The sequence below is a fragment of the Dunckerocampus dactyliophorus genome, chromosome 16 (assembly GCF_027744805.1).
Source record: "Dunckerocampus dactyliophorus isolate RoL2022-P2 chromosome 16, RoL_Ddac_1.1, whole genome shotgun sequence".
NCBI classification, from domain to species: Eukaryota; Metazoa; Chordata; class Actinopteri; order Syngnathiformes; family Syngnathidae; genus Dunckerocampus; species Dunckerocampus dactyliophorus.
In genome coordinates this window covers 16426042-16450014 of record NC_072834.1, presented here as the reverse complement: position 1 = coordinate 16450014, position 23973 = coordinate 16426042, and the positions used below count along the sequence as shown (strand labels likewise).

Sequence of the window (23973 nt, the reverse complement as noted above, 5' to 3'; positions counted from 1 at the left end):
GTCCGACATAGTTTTGTCTGCATTCCCCGGGTTCTTCTTAGATACACATACACACACAGACTTAATATCCTTTGTTCAGGCTTACGTGATCCTAATGTAAATTTGCTGCTATCTGTTGCCATGACAGTGCGACTATGTTGTAACACGCACGGTACGTGACGGCAGGGAGAAAGGATGCAGAAGCGTGTCCATCTCAGACGAGTGAGCCTCTGAATCGTCGTCTTCTTTTAATGAGAAGCTCAAAGTGCTTTGAACCAAGCTAACCTGTACCAACGCGAGGTTTTGAATAAATATGCCGTCAGCCTCTTGTCTCAACTCTTTAACTGCCCGGCTGCATCAAAATGTATCTTTTACTCCGTCTCAAGGTCCCCTTATTGTCGCTCCCGAGCCTTCCAAAGCGTTTAATACAGTTTATAGCATTCCCACAGTTGTCATGGAGACGCCTTAGTGTCAGGCAATTCATGCATAGCACTTTTATAACCTCTCTCTCTCTCAGCTGTCATTGAGATGAAGGTTTGTATGTATTGTTGCCTGGTCTTCACCACACTGGAAGTTCGGAAAAAATTCCAGTAGGCGAGTGTAGGAGCTGCTTCTTTGACTTTTCAGCCTGAACTTACATTAACGATTAGTAATAATCCAGCGATGTTTGTTTACTCATCTGCTCGTTGCCTCCTGATTGCAGCCTCCATTGATTAAAAATAGACACCGGGTGTATTTTTAGAGTTGTCTAATTCTCGACAGTGAGTGATTGGTATGCGAGCCCAGCGCCAATGGACCTGGTGGGATAACGCAGACTTCTGCGCGTATGCTGGAGTCTATCCCAGCTGACTTCGGGCAACAGGCGGGATACACCTGGACTGGTTGCCAGCCAATCACAGGGCACATATAGACAAACAACCATTCACACTCACATTCATACCTATGGCGTCTTCAGTGTCAACAATTGTTATTACAATTAAAGGGAGTATATTTACAACAATTTTGTGTGCAGTTAAATTCATAATTGTGAAAAATATAGACATTTTTTTGTACAATCTGTGCTTTTAAACCACTGTTGGTAACATACGCTAGCCGGCGGTGGTGCTGTTGTTGTTTTTGGTTTTCCAAAAATGTAATTTGGAGCAAGATGCATCCAGTCCCTTTAATATTAATAATAGCAACGACTACCTATACAAATAGTTGTATGAAGTAGAACTCATTAGGCCAATAGGGTACATGTGGCTATACCAATTTTGCAGCATGTCATGCACTGTCATTACTATTCCAATGGGTTTTGCTGAGGGGTGTAACGGTACACTACAACGTAATTTTGGTTCGGTTCAGTTTCTTGAAGTGCTCGACCCGGTTAATTTTTTTAAAAAGGCAGAAAAAAATGACTTCAAATGCTTTTATTTAAAAAAAATGCAAACTGAATTTTTTTTTTAATAAATAAAAGCGACCCATTTGGGTTATATTTCAAATAAATTAGACTCTGAGCTTTTTAAATAGAAAAATAATAATAAAATAAACTGTTCTATTTAAACAATTGTTTAAACATTGTGGCAAAATTGTAGGATCTTTAGAGGAAAATTAAACTAAAAACACTTTTATGCGAGAACAACGCTGAAAAGCCACAGCATTTCTGTATGTGGAATTAAACTATGGAACGGATTGAGTAGGGAACTCAAACAATGTACAGAGATGAGCGAATTCAAAAAGCAATACAAGCATTTGATGTTTAATAAATACAAGGCAGAAGAGTCTTGATCATTACATTTATTTTAATTTTTTATTATTTATTTATTATTACACTGATTATCATACGGAATAATATTACATGGAATGCAGGAAGTAAATAATATGTTCTGTACAAGATGTGGAACGGATGGGGGGCGGGAGTTTAGGAAATAATCTTTGCTTCTTTCTACTTGTACTCCTTTTGGACATGTGGAAACTGTGAAATGATGTATTCCATCGTAACCTTCATGCATGTTCAAATCCAATTAAACCAAACCAAATCAACATGGAACTGACAGTTACAGTCAAATAGCTCTCTGTTGCACGGGAATTCCAACCATCTGTCGTAAGGGAAACAGCGGACACATGTTGACGGCATCACTTTTAGCGTTTTCATAAAGTGCTGGTGTAACTTTCTGGCTAAAGTGAGGACGTGATGGTATTTCGTAGCGAGGTTCAAGAACTTTAATCATATACAGTCATGGAAAAAATGATTAGACCACCCTTGTTTCTTCAGTTTATTGATCCATTTTAATGCCTGGTACAACTAAAGGTACATTTGTTTGGACAAATATAATGATGATAACAAATATAGCTCATAAGAGTTGAATTTAAGAGCTGATAGCTAGCAACTTCCATGGTTTTCTTGATAATAACCAAAATCACGTAAGTTCTTCATATAGCTGTAGCATTGTACTGCCAAAAAAACTCTTATGAGCTATTTTTGTTGTCATTGTTATGTTTGTCCAAACAAAGGTACCTTTAGTTGTATCAGGCACGACAATGAATGTGGTCTAATCATTTTTTCCATGACTGTTCTTAAAGCCAGAGCTCTCAACAACAATATGGACGTAATCTTGTGGCTATAAAAACTCCAATAGCATGTGTTGCTGCTTTGGTCCGGTCAGAGTTGCTTGCTAGAGGTTGTTTATATGTTGAAGTTATGTGTTTGCACTAAGCTGGTTTTCTTTCTTGTAGACGTAACATTCACTTCCGGATGATGCAGTTTTAAGTGCGCTAACATGGTTCCTGCAGCATACCCGACATCTGTGGAACAGTGTCAACACACTATGTGTCTACTTGCCTCTGTCCATCTTTAATTTTAACAAGGAAGCCAAATTGTTCCCAAACAGGAGACCGTAGTGAGAGCTTGCATTTGCCATGATGCCATTTGTCACGCCTGCAAGCTACTAGCGTTCCTCCCCCTCAGTCAGTAGTGTCCGACACTCAGAGGCGGAAACTCACCCAGTACTTTAGTTCCACGTGAAGCGCTTAGATCACTCTAGTAATAAATTTAATGAGAAAAACAGCATAGAATATAACCGAAACGGTGCGCAAGTGGACCAAACCGAACATGCAGAACCAAAACGGTTCATTAGATCCATGTGAACCGTTACGCTCCTAGATTTGCTGTTATTGGCCCTCAACCAATTCAATCCTGAATATAGCTTATGCTAATCCCTAGTGGTAAGCAGCATACCATGCAATGTCATGCCTTTTCTTCTTCTGCTATTTGTCCACAGATTTTGGGTCAATATCTGTCCAGACTATGAAAAATAAACCCGTCACTACCAGCCTTAAAGCTCATCTTGCACTGAAACAGATTTCTTTTCTCACATTTGCAACATCTGTGCTCTATTTTGAGACGATGAACTTCATAGAAATATGAATCATATACTGTATATATATATGATATCATGGAATATTTTGGGGACTAAAAATTCCTCATGTCCAACACATTTCTTCCTCTCCAAATCCCGACTGAAGATGAGTCATAGTCACACCTGCACGAAAATGACGGTGCAAATTGACACAGCAGCCATAAAAGTTTGTTCTTCACATACTAAATACAAACAGAACCCGAGCAGACCGTTTGAGCGTCAAGCCTGAAGGCAGCGTGAGCTCCGCAAAGGCCACATACTCCGTACCCACAAAAGTAGAGAGGTAAATAATTCATTGGGAAAGACGCGCTACTCTAAACGAGCCTAAACAGTTTTACTAGAAAGAAGGAGGCAGCAAATCGCCAAGTTAAGCCTTTCCACTGCACCTTGTGTTTCTGTGATGGAAAGCGGGGTTGGCTCCATCAATATGCTTCCTATGGATTTAGCTGCAGGCTCCCTTACGATAACGGTGAGCTGATGCTAACATCATTTATTAGGCGGGGAGCTCCCTTCTGCTTTAATAAATCAGGCAGATGCAAAGTCATCTCACAAGCTTGAGGCTGAAAAGACAATGATTTTACATGTGGCTATAAACATAATGCACTTGTGGAGATGAACTCCCTCTTCCTCTGCAGCAGTGTTGTCCTTTCATGACTTTGGCTGCCAGGATACTTCATTCCTCATTACTGCTTTTAGACAGTATTTATTCAATGTGCAACACCCCCCACCTTAGACCTTGCAAATGATCTCAACAAGTGGGGGGGGGGGGGGGGGGGGGGGTGTTGAGTCCTGAGCCCGCTCGGAGCATCTGAGAGCAGATCAGTGCAGGACCGGGGGGAGGAGGCAATAGACACCGACTAACGGCTCAAATGAGCTCAGCGGGGAATTACTGATAGAACACCCAACAGTCAAATAGCAATTATTTCATATTAGATGGATGGTGGTGTGTCTTGTTGCAAGGAGCTAGACTGCTGAAGGACAAACTGTTGCAGCCGCTTTTTAGCATCAACAAGCTCTTCGGAGGTCCTTTAATATCCTGTTTTCCACTTTAAACAAGTCACTCTTTTAAAACCACTTCCTGGAATAAACATGTTAAATATGTGGGCATGTTGCAGCCATAACTATCACTATCATTACTATTCCAATGTGTTGAATTCCTAGTGGGGAACAGCATACCATGCAATGTCACGACTATTTGACCACAATAATACATACATATACTTATTAAGTATTAATTCTATTCTGGGGTTTTCAACCCTTTAAAGCAGTGATTTTCAGGTGGTGGGTGCGCAGCCGTTTTCATTGGGTTGCGAGGTCTTTACCAAAATAATTGTGTAATGACCCAATGTCCCTGAATGCACCTCGCATCTGTGCTGTTTGCTTGCTACGCCACCACGAGGTGCGTTCCATGTTTATGGACGACTTGGTCAAGCTTGAGCAGGAGGGGAAGGACATCGAGTGCGGACTGAATGCGTCGTCCGTCGGACACACAGCTAGAGAGCTGGCTAGATATCTACTGGACAAGGGCGCGGCATAAAGCGAAACCACACATTGCGTTGCTTGGGGAAATTCCGCCCACAATGAAGACTACCAGGTACAGTATGAGGGTACTGTTTAATGCCCAGTTCGATCTATTGGCTCAAGCAGAAGGGTGGTTTACAGGAGAAACGGTCCTCCTATTATGATCAAACTTACCGACTCAGCAACTGCCCTCGCTTGATTTTTAACTTCATGGTTCACTTTCATCCAGGTCCATGTGCAAAGGCTCTGATTCAACTCCCCAGAAGATAAACAATGTACTGAAAACCTTCACACACACTTTTTTATTGAAATAGTTTCTGAATTTGTGGATAAAAACATATGGTTGCTCACACACAAGTGCCAACGTGGGAGCTTTTTCCTAAGTAGCTGATCAGATGTTCCATTTCCGTTTCTCAGTTCCAGTTTTCATTGTGTGTTTTGTCACATATTGTCCATTTAGTCCATTTGTCCTTGAATTGGGCCGATGCAAAGACTTCCTCCACTATCGCAGTCCACTGATCCAGTGTAGAGGCGTCCTCCTTTCCATTTCCTTGTTGGCCGCTACCAAAAGAATCTTTACCAAATATCTTTACCTTCACACGTACTTTCTCTTCATATAGATTTCCCAAATATATCATCGTGCAAGACAAAGGGATCGGACATCCAAATATTTCCATTAGCACACCATTCATCATTTTCCAAAAGATATAGGAATGATCTGCATCCACTGTTCCACACCCCCTCCAACACAACATTGTTTTATGCAACTGCTTGCTCTTGACCTATGATATGATATGATATGATATGATATATGATATATGATATATGATATATGATATATGATATGATATGATATATGATATGATATGATATGATATGATATGATATGATATGATATGATATATATGATATGATATGATATATGATATATGATATGATATGATATGATATATGATATGATATGATATGATATGATATGATATGATATGATATGATATGATATGGTATATGATATGATATGATATGATATATGATATGATATGATATGATATGATATGATATGATATATGATATGATATGATATGATATGATATGATATGATATGACATGATATATGATATGATATGATATGATATGATATATGATATATGATATGATATGATATGATATGATATGACATGATATATGATATGATATGATATGATATGATATATGATATGATATGATATCCTTCCAGGAGAACTCCCTCCAGCTCTGTGAACTGGTGGATGTATATTGCATTTTCAACATGTTCAGCCATTTTTATTTTAAGTTCTGTTTCCCGTTTCTCTTTTATACTGTATACTTGAGTGTCTTCTATATCTCAGTGTTCTACGTACGTAGTCCAGATATAATTCTAATTCTGGCTTCTTTGTATGATTTTGATATAATTTGAATCACATCGTTCGCTTCCCAGGGTGTTTTTATTTCGGAGTTTGGAAGAGTCAACGCTAGGTGTAGTCGTTGGTTTCTATGTTGCTATGTGAAATACTTAAAAGGACCAAAATACGGCCAAATACTGTAAGTATTCCATGTTATCATGAATGTACCTGTTACTACTTGGTCACAGCATGGATAGAAAACCATCAAACCTTGTTGGAGCTTTTCGGAGGTGTTTTAATAAAGGTCTTTGTAGGCGGCATCGATGTTCCCATTACGTCTAGTAATTAGCTGTCGCATTTGATCTGTTTTTATATCTTTAGAATACCCAGAAAAGAGAAAGCTATTGTGATATAATGTCTTACATAAAGATTGTGGATGATGGGCAAAATTCCTAAAGGTTATTTATATATTATATTATATGATGCTAATTATGTGATGATTAATTATTATGATTGAAGAAAAACCCTGGCAATTGACAATCCCATGTGTCAACTAGTAAAGACTACATCGGAACACAGGAAGTGAATAGATGCATTGCAGTTGATGCTTCTTCCTACTCCTTTTGGAACTGCGAATTGAAGCATGCAATGCATTCCATTGTAACTTGTATGCATGTTCAAGTAAAATGAAACATTACCATTACCAAAAAAGTGCAGTTCTGGTAATGGCAGAAGTTGCTCCAGCAGAAGTAATGATTTAAAAAAAATAAGAATGAATGGTACTGCATCTAATCCTCGATCACTGTGCAAATGTGTGAATCGTTTCCACGCATCGCCGTGGGAAGCTGTTCTGTCAAGTGAAGACCTTCCTTTCTATTTTCCTCTCTTAATATAAATCAGGTCAAATCCTGGTTTTCAGGCAAGGTCCTGTTTGGATCAGCCTGTTTTGGTGGATTGTTTGTGTTGGGGTTATGCTGCTAGAGGTGCTTCCCTGGGAAGTGCCCGAAGAGAGGTAATGGGGCTGCCCCCGCCCGTGACAGCAGCCATCCGTCTCCTCACTTCCTGTCAGCGTCAACAATGCCGTTCAAGAGTGAAAGGTTGTGAAATGAGCAACATGTTGTCACATCCAGTGTTTGGAGGGGGGTGTAGAGACTTCCTGACATGTCTTTCAGTCAGGGAGGTCCGAGGGGCCCGATATCGGCATTAAAATGTAATATCAGTCAATATCGGTATCGTTTTTTTTCCCTGTAATGAAAGCCGATATAGCCCTTTAAGCGCCAACGTTGTAGTTAATACTTTACACCAGGAAATGGCGGACATCTCTGCAACTTCTATCTGAGCAACATTTGTCAGCGTGTTTCTATGCAAAGTTTAGACCTTGAAGCCCCCTGTGCCCGCTGCACAGAACAGTCTACGCGCAGCATACAGGTATACACTTGAGCCGTGTTCGGGGTGGCAGGACGTGACGGGTTGGCAAAACATCGCTATTGGTGAGGTGGGTAGCGGGAATGTAACAAAAGGAAATGGTGGCAGGCAGACGCGACAGGCTAGACTCCTCGGCCACGCTTTGCCATGCCCAATCGCAAGTGTTTGTCGGTTGTTTGCTTAGGCGAGTTGTACAATGTTGTTTAGAGCCACGTCGACAAGCTAACTGCTGATGCTGTATCCATTAGCTTCACAACACATATGTGTTAAGATAGATCGATAGATACTTTATTTATCTATTTCCAGCAGCTCTGCAAAAATGTCATCATGAACTGAATCATTTAATCACAAAATAAAACAACCAAGGCAAGATATGAGATAAGAAAAATAAGAAAATAGAATAAGAAGAAATAAATACGGAATAGATCACGTCAAATTTGTAGAGCAATAATCCATCCATCTTCTATGCCGCTTCTCCTCATTAGGGTCGCCGGTATGCTGGAGCCTATCCCATCTGACTTCGGGCGAGAGGCGGGGTACACCCTGGACTGGTCACCAGTCAATCGCAGAGCACAAAATACATAATAAATAATAACAATACATAATAATAATAATAATAATAATACATACTAAGGTAAAAAGTCCAGTCCTGCCCAGTCCTTCCAAGGCAGGAGATATGTGATGTTACACATATTGGTTGATATCGGAATCGGAAATTGACAGTTGGACAATATCGGCATATTGGTCATCGGCAAAAAAGCCAATATCGGCCTTTCAGTTCGTCCGAGGCTTCAAGCGGAAGTCATGATAGCTTTATTTCTTTCTATTCCTCCAATGCCAATTACTTCATAATCGTGTGACCCGATCATGGATGGAAAGCTTGCAGGAGTTTGCAGACAGGACATTGAAGAAATGTTTGTCAAGGACTGGGAGTAGAGTGGAACCTTGGCTGGCATCGTTAATCCCGAAGGCCCCACTCTAACCGACAAATGTGCTCCAACCGAAAACATTTTCCCCCAAAAGAAATAAAGCAAATGTTACATGCAGAAAGCAATTCCAAACCTTTTTTTTATCGAAATGCTGGCACTTGCGACTTTCTTCGGCTCCATTTTTGGCTATTTCGCAGCTGTGATCAATAAGAAAAGCAGAGACTTGTGGCGTAACTGTTAGTTCGCAAAGAATACAGAGTCAACCACTGATGACATCATAGACAAGTTGCTAACGAGGACGTTTTGTGCTAAAAATACATTCGAATGCAGTTGGACTCACACAGTGTACTAATAACACAACAAAACGTGCGTCATATTGGACGCTAACTGAAGAATGCACACAAACTGAGGCAAAAACGTTAACCGAAAAACACACTAACCAGGGCGTAGGCTAACCAAGGTTCCACTGTACAAGATTGTTTACACAGAAAACAGTTCTCGTGGCTTTGATCTTCCTTTGTAAAGATGCCATGGCAATCGAGGAGCAGGAATAATGATATGCAATGATATCATTCCAAGATTTTGTGTTATCTCAATGTTTTAAACAAGTCACACGCCAACGCTTACTTAGTAGTACTGTACGTATTGTTACAGCTAGCATTGGCACTAACACATACAGTTGTTTTGTATTTTTTAAGACGTGACGCTCTAAGGCAGGGGTCTTCAATTCAAACTGAGTAAGGTCCATTAATGCTATTTGTTTTCACATCGAGAGTCCGAGCCTCATTTTGGCTTAAATTGCATCAAACACACCAGCGCATGTGAATATGAAACATAATGAAACTCTGCACATCTCCCTATTGTTTCAATACAACACCATTAACTAAAAAAAAAGGATGAATTTTTGCAAACTTTGGCGAGATCTTGCAAAACTATTTACATTAAGAGCATTGGGCCTCATTCACGAAACGTTCTTACGCACAAATGTGTTCTTAAAGCCTTCTTACGAAGATTTTTGGCATCCACGAAACGTGTTCTTAACTCACATTTCTTAGATCTAAGAACAAATTCTACGAACGCTCAGGAGGACTCTTACGCACAAGCAAAGCTTGCACTTTCAATGCACAATCGCCCTCATGATGGATTTTGCAACCTGATCCCAAAAAATGTAGTGCAAATAAAATATCCCAACAATTATTTATCATCAAAACAACTAAAATATACTCCATGGATAAATATATATTCAAATCCCAATTCATCAAAAAAAAAGGCTGGCTGGACGTGCGCTGCGCAGAGAGAGAATGTAAAGGGACCATTAGATTTATTTGCTGAAAGCCACCAATATTTGATGTCCCGCTTCAGGCTTCAGGCTTCCCTCTCTGTTCTTGCAGGTGTGCAGGATCATCAGAATAACATCGCAATGAAACGTGGTGTGCCTATTGCGCACGTAGCACCCCCAGATAACGACATGCGCCCCCAGCCACGTCTTGAGCCAGAGCACGGGGCTGCTGTATTAATTAGGCAGCGTCTAATCAAATGTAACCACAGAAAAAATACATTGTCACACACAAACTATGTATTTTGACTTTATTTTTCCATCATGATCGTGTAAATATTTTCTAGAGTTTCCGAAATGGTTTGTTTCTGATTGATGGCCCACCTCCCGTTTCCTCCAGATCCCTCCGGTGCAGTCCAATCTTTTTTTTTGTCTATTTTAAGTCAAAACACTTCTTTTTAACCTCTGCGGTGGCGCGTTTCTCCGTGGAAACGGCATTTATGTTTCCTGCAATGGTGCTCCATGCCGACTCTTTTTGGATGGCCTGATGACCGGTGGATACACGTGAAAATAAGGTGGTCTTGTGTTCGCTCACTCCTTGTAAAAGCACCTCTATTTCAGTAGAATTGACGTTTTTCTTTCGTTTGTTGTCCAGCTGCTCCTCAGTCTTGCCCTTGCGCGTTGCCATCTCCGCCTCCAGCTGCCGGTTACGCACGGCACATTTTTTACCTTGTATGGGAAATAATAGGCGGTGACCTATGCAAATTAGGCCTCACATGCACGGGCATCGCAGTTGGCATTCATCAACCTAAGAACACCGGTGCGAACGATTATCCCTACTTAAGAACGTGTCGTGAATGCGGCGCAGTTTCCAACCCGCGCCTTCTTAAGTACACTTCTTAAGAAGACTTTTAAGAAGATGTTCGTGAATGAGGCCCATTGTACTTCCGCTACTTCCGTGTTCAGGCCGGATGTTTGCGGTGAAACTTCAAATTAAGAGCAGCATGTTGAGTTTCTGATGTGACTGTTTACTTAAAGGACCAGCAGTGTACACAAGTGAAAGAATCCCATGTATGGCTAATCAGTGTATTTCCTTTCAACTGCCAGTACACAAAAAGCTGTGTTTCCAGCAACACTAGCTTGTCTTTTGTTTTCAAAAGACATGTCAAATAACCATCACGGAATTGAAAACTTGCTCCTATCGTTCCAGTATCAGCTCATACCTCTACATTTGTTCAGCAAGGAAAGGGGAGATGCTGAAGATGGAAATGAAATGATGCTTTTCCACCCGATTTTCGCTGTGTGGAGGCGAGCTAGGACCAGAAGTGTGTCCAGGAGCTTTCTTTTCAGATTTTCTAGTTATTGTTGTAGCTGACATTGTGATTTTCTTGATTTTGTCACACAATTCCTTTTTTTTGTTTACCTGTTTTGTTGAGTAAGGTCTCTGCAGCAGAAGCACGCCTTCGCAACTCTCCCTTCAGTGAAGGATGTTTGGTTCTGTTGCCCCAATATCCACACAATCCTTAGTGAACACTCATTTGCATGTTGCTGTGCTGTAAATGAGTGTGTTACGACTTCTTCCTGGGCTCTAAGTTATGTTATTATCGGCGCTCTCACATCCGATTTCGCTGGGTGCTTTTTAAGCAAGCCATGGTTCTCTCATTCACTTCTCAGGAAGTAAACAAACAATTTCACTGGCTCCCATCACGTAACCGTAATAACTGAAGTAATTACGATCGCAGTCTCCCACTGCGATCGGTCCACGAGCATGATTATATGTTAATATTATTATTTTATTGTTCCCATTCACTTTAATTGATCATGGGTCCGCATTTGGACCGAGCTCCTGCCATTTGGTGATGGCTGCTCTAAGGGGGACATTAAACAACGTTAGCACGCTAGCATGGCTATGTGAGCTACATTGCTAACATTACAGTTGCAACATCATGCTAGGTTAGCATATTTTTTTTATATTTTTTTGTTTTACAAAGCTGCCTTCTGTGAATGGGAGTTTTGTTTTTAGGACAGTGTTTATTTTTAGTAGCATAAAGAAGTAGTTTCTAAAAATGATTTTCATTTCTTCAACCAAATTGTTTATATGTTTCAAGAGCATCAGTGTCACATGAAGAAGTCATGTTGTGATGGCAACAAAGTGTTCATGTGTGTCCGTTTATTCCGGCGCCGTTTTTTTTCTGAAATGGCACAATTCATTCGTCGCTGTCAACCATTGGGCAATCACGACTTAAGGCCTCTGGAAACTCAATTAGACCAACTGGCCTTTTTTTCTGAGAGTCGCAGTGGTAGAAAATGACATCTTACAGGGAAGCGCCCCCCCACCGCTGGCCAGATGGTGCAGGCTGGCATGGAAAGACGTTTGTTTGCTGACGGGACAAAATGGAAGACCTGCACAGTACAATACAAGACTTATGTGACAAAGTCAGCCTTTCGTTTTGATTGAAACTTTCAGGCAGGCGTTAGCATTCTGCTTTATAGCCTCTGCTGCAATTGACGCTGTGCCCCAAATAATTGCTAGATGCATTGTCCACTTCAGTAAATATAAACACCGCGCCTCAAAGACGCCTCCTTTTTCATTCACAGTGGGAAAAACAGTTGGACAGAAAGTGGAAAAACCCAATAGTGCATCATATTTGTATAATACATACGCGTACGTATACTGTATATGATATGTCATAGCAGCAGTAGTTGAATTAAGATTTATCGGAACAACAGGCTTTTATTGCAGGTTTGAATGATCTCACAACAGGCACAATAATCCTTAATAAAAACACAGGCTACACGCCAAACTGAACCCCCGACATCACTTACTGTCACTCTGCTCCCCTTAGGAACACATTTATAACACTTATTTATGTCTTTAATGCCTTGTTTTCTATTATTATGTCTTGGGTATAGGGAGTGTAAAGGTGCCTATAGGGGTGCTATTTCATGTCTAGAGGGTCTAAGCTGTAACTACAAAAAGATTACATTTATAAATAAGAGAAAAAAAGTGATAAACAAGGGATTACTGTAATTCACTTTGGTTAAAAATATGTTTTCCAGGTGCTTTCAAACACTTCTTAGTCACATTTTTTTATTAACTGAAAAGCATTTCTCTTCTTAGCTTTTATTTGTATATGAAGTTCATGTAGCCTATCCTTCTCAAGGAAAAGTTCTGATACTTTGTTGTAAAAGTCTGATCACCTTCTGGTGAGCTTGGCTATATAATCCTCCATTGTGGCAGTCATTCATTTATTCATTCAGCAGAGCATAAAATACATTTCATGCGTAATGGGTTTTTGCTAAACAGCTGCTCCAGCAAGAATAACCACTCGGCCGCACAGTGGCCTAGTGGTTAGCATGTTGGCCACACATTCCAAAAACATGCATGTTAGGTTAATTGGTGACTCTAAATTGTCCATAGGTATGAATGTGAGTGTGAATGGTTGTTTGTCTATATGTGCCCTGCCATTGGCTGTCAACCAGTCAAAGGTGTACCCCCTCGCCCCCCAAGTAGGCTGGGATAGGCTCCAGCATACCCCCATAACCCTAGTGAGGACAAGCGACTGAATGCATCTTCAGTTTCTTCCCTATGTTTGATGTGCAAAGTCGGCCATTTTTATTAAAGATAATACATTTATAACAGTTTAATAGACAAATCCATCCATGCTTATCCTAATGAGGGTGGCGGGGGTATGCTGGAGCCTATGCCAGCTGACTTCGGGCGAGAGGCGGGGTACACCCTGGACTGGTCGCCACCCAATCGCAGGACCTAATGGACAAATCTTAGTACTTATTTTATGTTATTTAAATTTTTCTGGATGGCTCCTCTGACTGCACGTCACTGTACAGTACATACGATACATAAATATTAAATCAAGCTAAACAAGTCGGCAAATTACTAGCAGCAAGTGACCGGGTCTCACTTTGAGCCGGCAGAGTGAAACACCACGGTCGACCTCAATCAGGAAAAGGTTGCTGAGGAGGCACCTGACGCCTGTTGAGCACACCGCACCGCACCACGATACGGTCGTTTCTGTTAAAGGCGCCAGGGACGCAGAAGTTCTGTCTGTGTTTTTCTTACTTCTCATCCAGCCTTCATCTTATAATTACCGCGGGCGTTTGCAAATTGGCCGTCGAATTATAAAAAGGCTTTTAACACAAACCAGCGTGACTTTCATCTGCTTTTTCCTAATTGCGCTTTTTTTGATGACTAATTTGGCTATTTTAATTTTTATTGAGGGTACTGTGAACAGCGCAGGAGGCATTAACCTGGAAAAACCTTGATGTGTACCAACTCAATTATGCACATCAATGCAATGTGCCATTCAGCCTCTCGGGCCTGGCTTGTTCTCTTCACTCTTTGACTTTAATTAGGGCTCTTGAATTTCAGAAACGTAGGAATGATCAAGCTAGATAAGGGGCAGGTCAGGTGCTGCGGTTCAAGGATCTCAAAGTGCAAAATCCTTAATGGACTACTTTAACTCAAACCCTTCAGCTGATTACATTTAGCTTAGTATGTGGAACATACAGCGGCAAAGGTGTTTACAAACATGTACATCATCCAATGTCGGTCAACACGTGATTGTGAGGTTAGTCAGCAACATTAACGTTCATATAAAAATGTGTAACTCTACGAATAGTTCCTCTAGAGGTATTGTTTTGATACCATTTGTCAGTTTGCGAGCAGGGTAACACAAAAACTACACAAACGATTGAAACGATATAAGTTTTGCGGCGGAGAGGTGAATGGGCAAACACAAAACTCAACACACTGAACTTTAATCCGACGCATTTTGTCATCCAAGCGCGCAGATGATATTGGATTAGTTTAAAAATACATCATCGAGTCTAAGAAAATGATTGTTACTTTCACCAAGCGCAAAGGTGCAAAGGTGAGACGTATTGTTTACATACCATTTGTGGTTTGTGGTTATCAGGATAACACAAAAATAGAAAAACCCCTTTTTAGCAAAACAGAGTGGACGGGTGGACATGTAGCAATGGTAAACCCAAAAATCAACGTGACGTAATGTGATGCAGGATATCACCAAAACAGGAGGATGCTTTTGAGGTTACGCAGGGTTTGTTGGTTAGCAAGATTACGCAAAAATTCAAAAATAGTCAAAGAAAAACCCATCAAATTTTGGTGCAACCCCAGAAAATGTTACTGTACCTTCACCAGTCACAAAAGAGTGGTCGGTATTAAATCATGTATGATTAAAAGACAAAGTTATCAAAAATGGCACAACTGATTTCAAACCTAAAACATTTTGTCAGTTAGCAAGAAGAGAAAAATCAAAGACAAAGTCGTAATATTTCGATGAATTACTTCTAGCAGCCACAAAAAGGTGACAGATATTGTTTGATCACTGCTTGTTTTGTGTTTGTGTATTTCTGTATTTATTATAGGAATACACTAAACCTAATTTCGGCAAAAAACCAAACGGCTGGCAGAGGTCTGCGGTCTACTTGCTGTAATACTGTACGTCCTCTCCTTTGGTATTTTCCCATCAGGACTATGTCTTAAAATGATGAAAGCAAACTTTGATTTCCGTTCCCCACCCCACTGAGTCTGTCTGCGTGCCTTTTTTTGTCCCCCCGAAGATGTTCATTTTCTTATCTCTTCATCTTCCTTGCAGCCACACTGGGGACCCTGGACTTCAGTTTGCTGTACGACCAGGAGAACAATGCACTGCACTGCACCATTAACAAAGCCAAGGTGAGGCACGCGCCGTAATGGTGATAGGATCACTGGAAGGACACGTGTCCCACTTTCAGTGATGTGAATTTCAATTCTCTTTGTGTGGTTTGAACTAGGGACAGACACAGCAATCAATTAGTCGATTAAATGATCGTTAAGAATGGACATAGTGTAGATGGATGGATGGATGGATGGATGGATGGATGGATGGGTGGGTGGATGGATGGATGGATGGACAGATAGATGGCATTTTTTAAAATAAAAGTGCAGTATGCTAATTTCCCCCCACACTGTAATTGTCATCCACGTGCTAACTACAAAACACTGGTGTGCAAGTCAAGGCGCTCATGGAATGACAGCAGGATGGCCAATCACATGTTAACAAAAATCGTCAGAAGCAACCAATGAGCTTGTGGGTGGTATAAAGCGGTGGTTTGGCCGAAGGGACCCACCATCCCCCCCTCAATGACAAGTTGGGACCCGAATTGCGGGAATTTTTTTGACTCAAACGTCTCCTAGATTTTTTATTTTAAGGGACAGTTTTCAACACAAGGTGAGCTGCAGCGCTGAGATGCCGTCTCTCTATGGCGCGGTCTTCCCCAGCAGATATCTGCAACTGTGTGTCGGATGGACGGCACGTTAAGTCTCCACTCGGTGTCCTCCCACTCAAGCTTGACATTCGCCCAGAAACATGGCATGCACCTCACGGTGGTGTAGCAAGCGAATAGCGCAGACAAGAACGTGAGGTGTATTCCATTCACAGACATTGTGTCATTACATTATTTATTTATTTATTTTTTCCCAGGCAAAGACCCACGGCCCACTGAAAATGCCCCCCCACTCCCCACCACCACCCCAAATTACGTTTGGGCACCTAATGACAGAGTTTTGCCAGGAACATTAGCTATCACTGAATGCATAGCCGAACATAACAACAACATCAATGCAAAGTGTTGACTGGTCACCTCTCTGAGACTGCTTGTGTGTGTTTGTGTGTTTTTACGCACTGCGGACATGTACGTGAATACTAGACAGCCGTGAGTGACAGCCACGAGCGCCAGTTATTTTAGTCAACAAAAATTCACACCTATTTTTATTGCAGTTTTACTCGTAATTGTGAAAATATAGACTGTTTTTGGACAGATTTGCATACTGTTCCTTTAAAATAATGCCCAGAGCGAGGCTCTGCCAACTATCTGTCAGACAGATACACACGTGGGCGTGGTACGTTTAATCATGTTGTTTTTCTTCAGTGAATAGGCTAACCTAGCATGACGTTGACGTAAAAATAGCATCACATACAGTAGCTACGCTAGTGTTGCTAACGTTAGTGACCTCCTGTCCCAATAATGTTACTACGTTGTATGTGATGTATGGCATCGATTACGTTGGACGAGCGCAGACTGTATTTACATTGTATATGTCAAAAGTGGATACAGTGTACAGCAGCGCTTTTTGGGGACACACACTCAAACACAGCTTGCTAAAAAAAAACATCAAGGCTAGATTTTGGACAACATACTTATATGTTGTATGTACAACATACTTGTACTATTGTGGGACCTCTGACTGATTTAAGATAGTTGAATACTGTGACATTAAGCTGTTTGTGTGTTATAAGTTTGAGATATCAATGAACCATTGAAATGTTGAATACACTGAGGGTGATGCTTTGCCTTTACTGATGCATAAACATCCAACACAACTGTAAGGGGACGGGGAGGATCGATTCTGAATTAGCATAAAGTATCTGACATGCTTCCAATATGTTTTCTATGTCAATAATTCTGCGGCGCATGAATATTTTCGCGGCTGTCACACTATCACACTACACGTCCTACACGCTGCAAGATAACACGTCCCGCTGAGACTTTTATGTCTATTTTCACTACTGGGGGCGCTAATTATTTCTAAAAGCATATTGCTCCATACCAGCAGTGCTAATCAGTAACATTATTACAGTATAGAAAAGGGGGAGCAAATCAGAGCTTAAGTATAAATATCAGGCTTCATGTTAAATGCCAACCTCCATTCATGCTATTAATAGTGTAGACCTTTATTTCTTAATTTACTGGCAGGAGTATTCCGTATTAGTGCACTGAGGCACCCCCTGCAATTTTTTTTAATGATTCAAATGTGTTTGAGTTTGAAGTGTGAAACTGCCGTTTCTGCTGCGGCATTAATCTCAACTGGCACCGTTAAGAGCTCTGTCGATCGTATAAATGACTCCCTACTGCAACCTTGACTATCTGCCCACCCCCGATACCATCTTTGCACTCTATGGAAGGGAGAAGAAATACACAACGATATCATTTATGCGACACCGGTCGCTTTGTTGGCTCTTTATTACCAGCAGAACTTTGGGAAACGTTGCTGCCAGACACAAGTTTGCTGTGTGTTGATAAGTGATGAGCAATGTTTTTACGAAGCGCTGAAGTTTAGTTTCACTTTTTTTGGAGCTTTGCCCATCATCCACGATTCTTATGTGAAACATGACCACACACGACTTTCTCTTTTCTGTGCGTTCTAAAGATATAAAAACAATTAAAAAGAGGCAGCTAATTAACACACGTAATGGGACACACCTATGCTGCCTAAAAAGCCCGCTGTTAAAACACCTCCAAAAACCTCTTCTTCCACAGCGGAAGAAGATGCGAGCGTCTTCATCACACACAAGCATCCCCAGGCGACAGACAAATATGACGCTGAGCGATTTGTGAGGTCTGATTTGTGAGGTCTTTTGAACACGTATTGTTTTGAGAAGCCGAACTCTTTGCTTAAATGGCCCCACCAGCCAAGCGTCACGGATCTCTGATCAGAACGGGACCGATTGGGGGGGTAAGTCCCTGTTGCTGTGGGGATGCTGATGGGGACTATCCCTTTAACTACTTGAAGTTACACTGATTGTTATTGCCTCACTTTGGCCGCTTGTGTAGGTTTATACATCAGTGAATGCATACTCAAACAGTTAACTGCAACAGTTCATTACTGGCAACAGTTCATTCCTGGTCACAAATCCTAAGTGTGCTTCCAGTTAGTTTTTCTCCCCATCTAGTCTTCATATCGTCATATCTGTGTACATGTCAGGCCAAAACAAAAGCATCTTCCATGGCATTCGGTCTTCCAACCACGTTTTGTCAGTTTTTGATAACTCTGAGGAATTGGTGGGAGTGTCGTCCACACTACATCCTAGGCATCATTCTCTTTTTGCATTGTTTTGTCCTCAATGTTTCCCCAATGCCACCTCCCTTGTCTAATCTGGCTGGGTTCAGCACCATCGGAAGCTGCTTGATTGCTTTAAAGAGGGAAATATTTGTTGCAATCATAAAATAGCCGTCATTGTCATGTTTGCATGAATAATGTGCTGGTGGAGATTTGAAATCCTCCTCTTTATCTCTGTGACATAGACGTAGGTTTGAGATGTGCAAGATAATGTACTGACAGCAGACACTTTGTGTGGTGGTTTTGGGCCGACGGGCTTTCCTTTGACCACCCAACCATCCCAGAAACTAAGCTTTTGTTTCCGATCCGATACTGAGTAAAATTCAGGCTGAACGATGCCGACACTTTGTGCAAATAAGTTGTGTATTTCAAATTATAGCATAAAGAATACAAGACATCAGAGTAATTTATTTACTTATTGTAAACTAGGCATGCTCCGAGGGTTTTATGCTGCCGGGTTTTATGTTTCCGATACCAATCATCCATCGTACTATTGCTACCAGTAGCATGTAGCTGGGGTTACCACTGATGAAGGATGGTCATCTCAGCCGATGAATTCAATTATTTTTTGGGGTTATTTGCTTTAGACGTCTGACTGTCGCGCACCCACGGGCGAGTGTTGTCGAGCGTTTTGGCTACATTAGCTGCCGTGTGACTGATGATCACACTGTGAGCCTCGAAACCTCACCATACTCCATCAAGTCTTTGTTCTTCAAATGCCGTATTCAATTCAAGCTTTTTAACGTGCTACCCGAGAGAGTTTTTGTGGCATGTTTTGCAGGCTACAATGTTATACCACTCTCACAAACGACAGGTAAGTCCCACACGGCAGACATGATGGTTTTGGTGTGGCACGGCTGCGCAGTGTGAAGGAAAGCGGACAGGAGACACCCGCTACAGGCTGCATGCTGCAATAGTACGAGCCACAGGTGATCGGCTTTTGTGATCGGCATTGAAAGGCATTTATCGGCCAATCACGTAGTTTTTCTCGGAAATCTGCCCATTTTGAGCGGTGGCCGATGGATCGGAGCATCCCTATTGTAAACCCTGAAGTATATTGAGGTAGCAGGGTGATTTACAGTGTAGCCAAACAAATATAGAACAGAATAAACAGAGGATATAATCATGTAAAATATGTGAAAATGGTATTTTAAACAATACAGAGAAAATAAGTAAAATGATAAAACCATTAAAATAAATGATGAATTATTAAGAACTACTCTAAGAATGAAAACTTTATTCACAAATCACACATGGCTCTGTTTCCGATCAGCCATCGTTTGACCAGACTGAGACTGACCGACGGAGCAGTGTGCCACTGTGCTTACGCAATACACACGTACTCAGGGGCAAGAAAACTGTGTGCCATCAACTGTGTATCATTTAGACAAGACCTCATTCATGTAGTTACTTTCCACTGCGTTCCCCTTATAATATACCGTGGTCTGAAAGTGTTTGCCCCCTTCCTGGTTTCTTATTTTTTTGCATGTTTGTCACACTTAAATGTTTCAGATCATCAAACAAATGTAAGTATTCGTCAATGACAACACAACTGCACACAAAATGCAGTTTTTAAATGAAACTTTTTATTATTAATTGAGAAAAAAAATCCTAACCTACATGTCCCTGTGTGGAAAAGTGATTGCCCCCCCGTTAAAACATAACTTAACTGAAATAAACTGAGATCTATATTTCGCACCATCAGGTTTTAATGAAATTTCATCTGCAGATAGATATTAAAGTGAATTTATATCCTCTGCACCTTTTATGTTGTCCTGCAGCTCCGATCCATGAGTTTGAAAGGCTTAAAGTTGGACTTTTTAACTGTATTCGTAACGAAAATACACCCATTACATGAAAAAATTGCATTTTTAAGGACGCCCCCATGGACTCCCCTAATCAAGCGCGTGCGTACGCACAGCGTTAGATTTTTTTCATCGCTAAAATGCGGGGATTGTATTGTTAACGTTCCTATGTATCTTGACCTGGACACGCCGCGCTGGATGATGACATCACTAAGTATCACTGTGACTGGACCGTAATCTACCGTCTAAAAACTAAAATCTGCAACACGTCCTTACTCTGCATATTTTCCCCATGAATGTCACTTCAAAGGAGTTTCAAATAAGGCCAGATGAGTTAAATATGAATACTGAATGAAGTGAATCGACTGTATTTCACAGGTCCACTACGACTCCCATGACCACCACTTACCCGGAAAACGGTGACATCACCGACAAGCAGACAATCGAGTAACATTTAACGTCTTTATCATTAAAGGTGCTAAAAAAAAAGCACAGTCATAGAAAGCCAGATCCAATACTTCATTTCCTAATATCCATTCAATCAATTGATTACCTTTTAGTTCAATAATTACTTCAATATACAGTATATGTCGCCCGGAATGGAATAAAAATCAATGCATTGATGCATTGATGAGTACCAGAAGACTGAGCTGGCATGCCACCAGTTTGAGAATGAAAGCTCTACCAGATAGTCTTGCTGCTTCCAATGGTGTTTATTCTCCCGGCTAGGTAGGGATGATACAGTGGTGTGGTTCTGACTTCCATTTCTGTGGTCATATTTCCTCCCTCCCGTGTGCCATTCTGGGATCGCCCCGGTGGAGCCAAGTGGGCACTGGGCCTCTTGATTTATGACGACTATTTTCTGAACTGACTGTGTTTGGCCACCGTCTCGCTAACTTGAGGAAAGGCTCTTTTCATCTTCAAATAAAGACGTGGAATCTGTTTCACTAAAGTGAACTTTTTTCTTCCTTGATGACCTTTAGGTCTTGATTAGACGTTGATCTGCTTGTCCAAACTCTACTGTTTTACAAAGGCCGTCGCCGCCTCTCTCAAGCAGTCAACACTAAATGTTACCTCCATTACTCGCCCTGATTAACGCAATTACCACCTCTGCCTTTCCTCCGCCTTTTCATTGAAGACAAATGATGTTATTTCCACCTCCTGCCTGCCTTTTGTGCATCTGTTTCCACCTACGAGGAAGGAAGAAATACCCTGACGACACACATCACCCCCACAAGGCTCCTTCATTCTTACGCTAATTAAATCAGTGGGGGTGAAATGGTACCTCATAATCACAATGCGGTACCACCCAGGTTTTGAGGTCATGGTTTGTTTTGTTTTAGTTACACGTTGCATGAAGTGTAGTATTAATAGTTCCAGCTTGTAGCCCCCTGCCCAATGCTACTGAACAATGGCGCCGCAATGCTTTCATCTTATCCACTTGTCTTTGTCCCTTTACGTATTTCACTGGGAAGGCCAAATGTTCCCAAGCAGATGAGGGTTTTTAAGCTCTGGCTTAGCAAAAGGCAGGGCTGCACTGGATTGGTTTACGCAGTACAGTTCCACTTCCTGTCTGACCTCAGTACGCCTCTGTACCACACCGATTACCAGTACGTGTACCCCTTTAAATCAGGGTTAAGATCAGGGTGGACACTAGGAAGTTGAAGCCACAGGGCTTACTAATCCACAGGGAAATGATATTGATTCCTTTCTCAAAATAAACATGAGAAGAGTAGGACAAATGTGCCCTGTAGTTAGCATTTAATCAATTCCTTCACCGGGCACATCAATGGGGTGGGAGACATTTTCTTAAATGAACGCTACTCCAACATCTTGACAGCACTGACGCCCTTGTTGCTTGTTCCTTCCTGCAAGACTTTTTTTCCCCTCTCGCTGTGATAAAACATTGCCGTGATGCCGCCTTGTCAAGAAGCTTTGTTCATTTCATCGACACTGACCTCCGAGCTGCCAAGAAAATTGCTCTCTGAAGGAGCTCATTTGAATTCTATTTTAACGCCATATGTTGCATCATATGGTGTCAAAACTATTGTAAAGGGACATTTTGCTTTTTAAACTTGATTTTCTTGTTCTTTCTACAGTAGGAGCAAAATGAGTAATCGCTACAGTAATCTTTTGCCACGTCACGTGTCAAATTTTGTGGCCTCACTCTACCGCGATTTTTGAAAAATATAATAATTCATAAATCATGCTGTTTCCTGGTGGAATATGGCTTATTGTCAGTTAAAAAAATATGCATATTGAAACAAATTTTACACATTTTTTGACCTAAATGATACATTTTCAAGCATAAAAATAGCTAAATGAAGTAAAATACAAATATAAGGCATTCAGAAGATGCATTCAGAGCTGTTGTGATGATATGTAGTATCCTGAACTGGTCACTAGGTGTCAGTAATGTTACTGTTATGTTCGGTGAGACACACAAGCACCAGACTTGATCGCCAGAACAGCAGGCTTTTATTGCAGGTTTGAATGATCTCACAACAGCCACAAGAATCCCTAATAAAAACACATGCTACTGTTGCAGCCGTAACCTACGTCAAGCTAAAACTCAACTCTGAAACTTCGATGTCACTTTCTGTCCACCTGCCATTCAACTCCTCTAACATCGGAACACATATACAGCAACATGCACGAGCACAAATCTAATTTTTATGTCTTAAATGTCTTATTTTCTCTTATTATGTCTACTATATTAGGTAATATGAGTGTGAAGGTGACTATGGGGTGTTATTTCATGTCTGGAGGGCTCTAATCATGTTAAAAACTGTATTTAGACGGTCGTAAACAGGTTTTCTACAGCCTAACTGCGAAAAGTTGATAAATAAGGAATCCTATTTCATGGAAAGTCACTTATCACGGTCGGGTCTGTAACCAGTTAACTGTGATAAACAATGGATTACTGTACATCCCTCACATTTCAAAAAGCATTTTTATTACAGCATATCTTCTCAAGGGACAAGGCATAGAAATATATAGTAGTCTATACCCAGCTTGTAAAGCAGTATAGATTTACTATCAACACACAGTCATTGTTGTCTAAGTAGCTGGCAACACAAGTGATGCTCTGGGGCTGCATGAGTGTTGCGGGTGCAGGGAAGCTGCGGTTCATTGAGAGAGAACATGAATTCCAACATGTACTATGACATTGTGAAGCAGAAACAGCCTAAGAGGATGAAGGCAGTGCTAGACAACAATGGTGCTCACACTAAATATTCACTGTGAGGTGTACTCACTTGCGTTGCCTGCTATTGACACAACAATGGCGGTGTGTTGATGGTAAATCTATACTGCTACACAAAGCGCTACACTGACTGCTCTAAAGTATATGCAAG

At 41.1% G+C, this 23973-nt stretch overlaps 1 protein-coding gene across 2 annotated transcripts in view; it reads left to right on the top strand.

Annotated features, from left to right (window-relative positions):
• The window catches only part of doc2b (double C2-like domains, beta), a 157091-nt gene that overhangs the window by 58121 nt on the left and 74997 nt on the right, over positions 1–23973 (top strand). For both annotated transcript variants that reach the window (XM_054754563.1, XM_054754562.1), the window contains exon 2: positions 15529–15608. In XM_054754563.1, coding sequence (XP_054610538.1) covers positions 15529–15608 — 80 coding nt within the window. The remainder of the gene's footprint in view (positions 1–15528; positions 15609–23973) is intronic.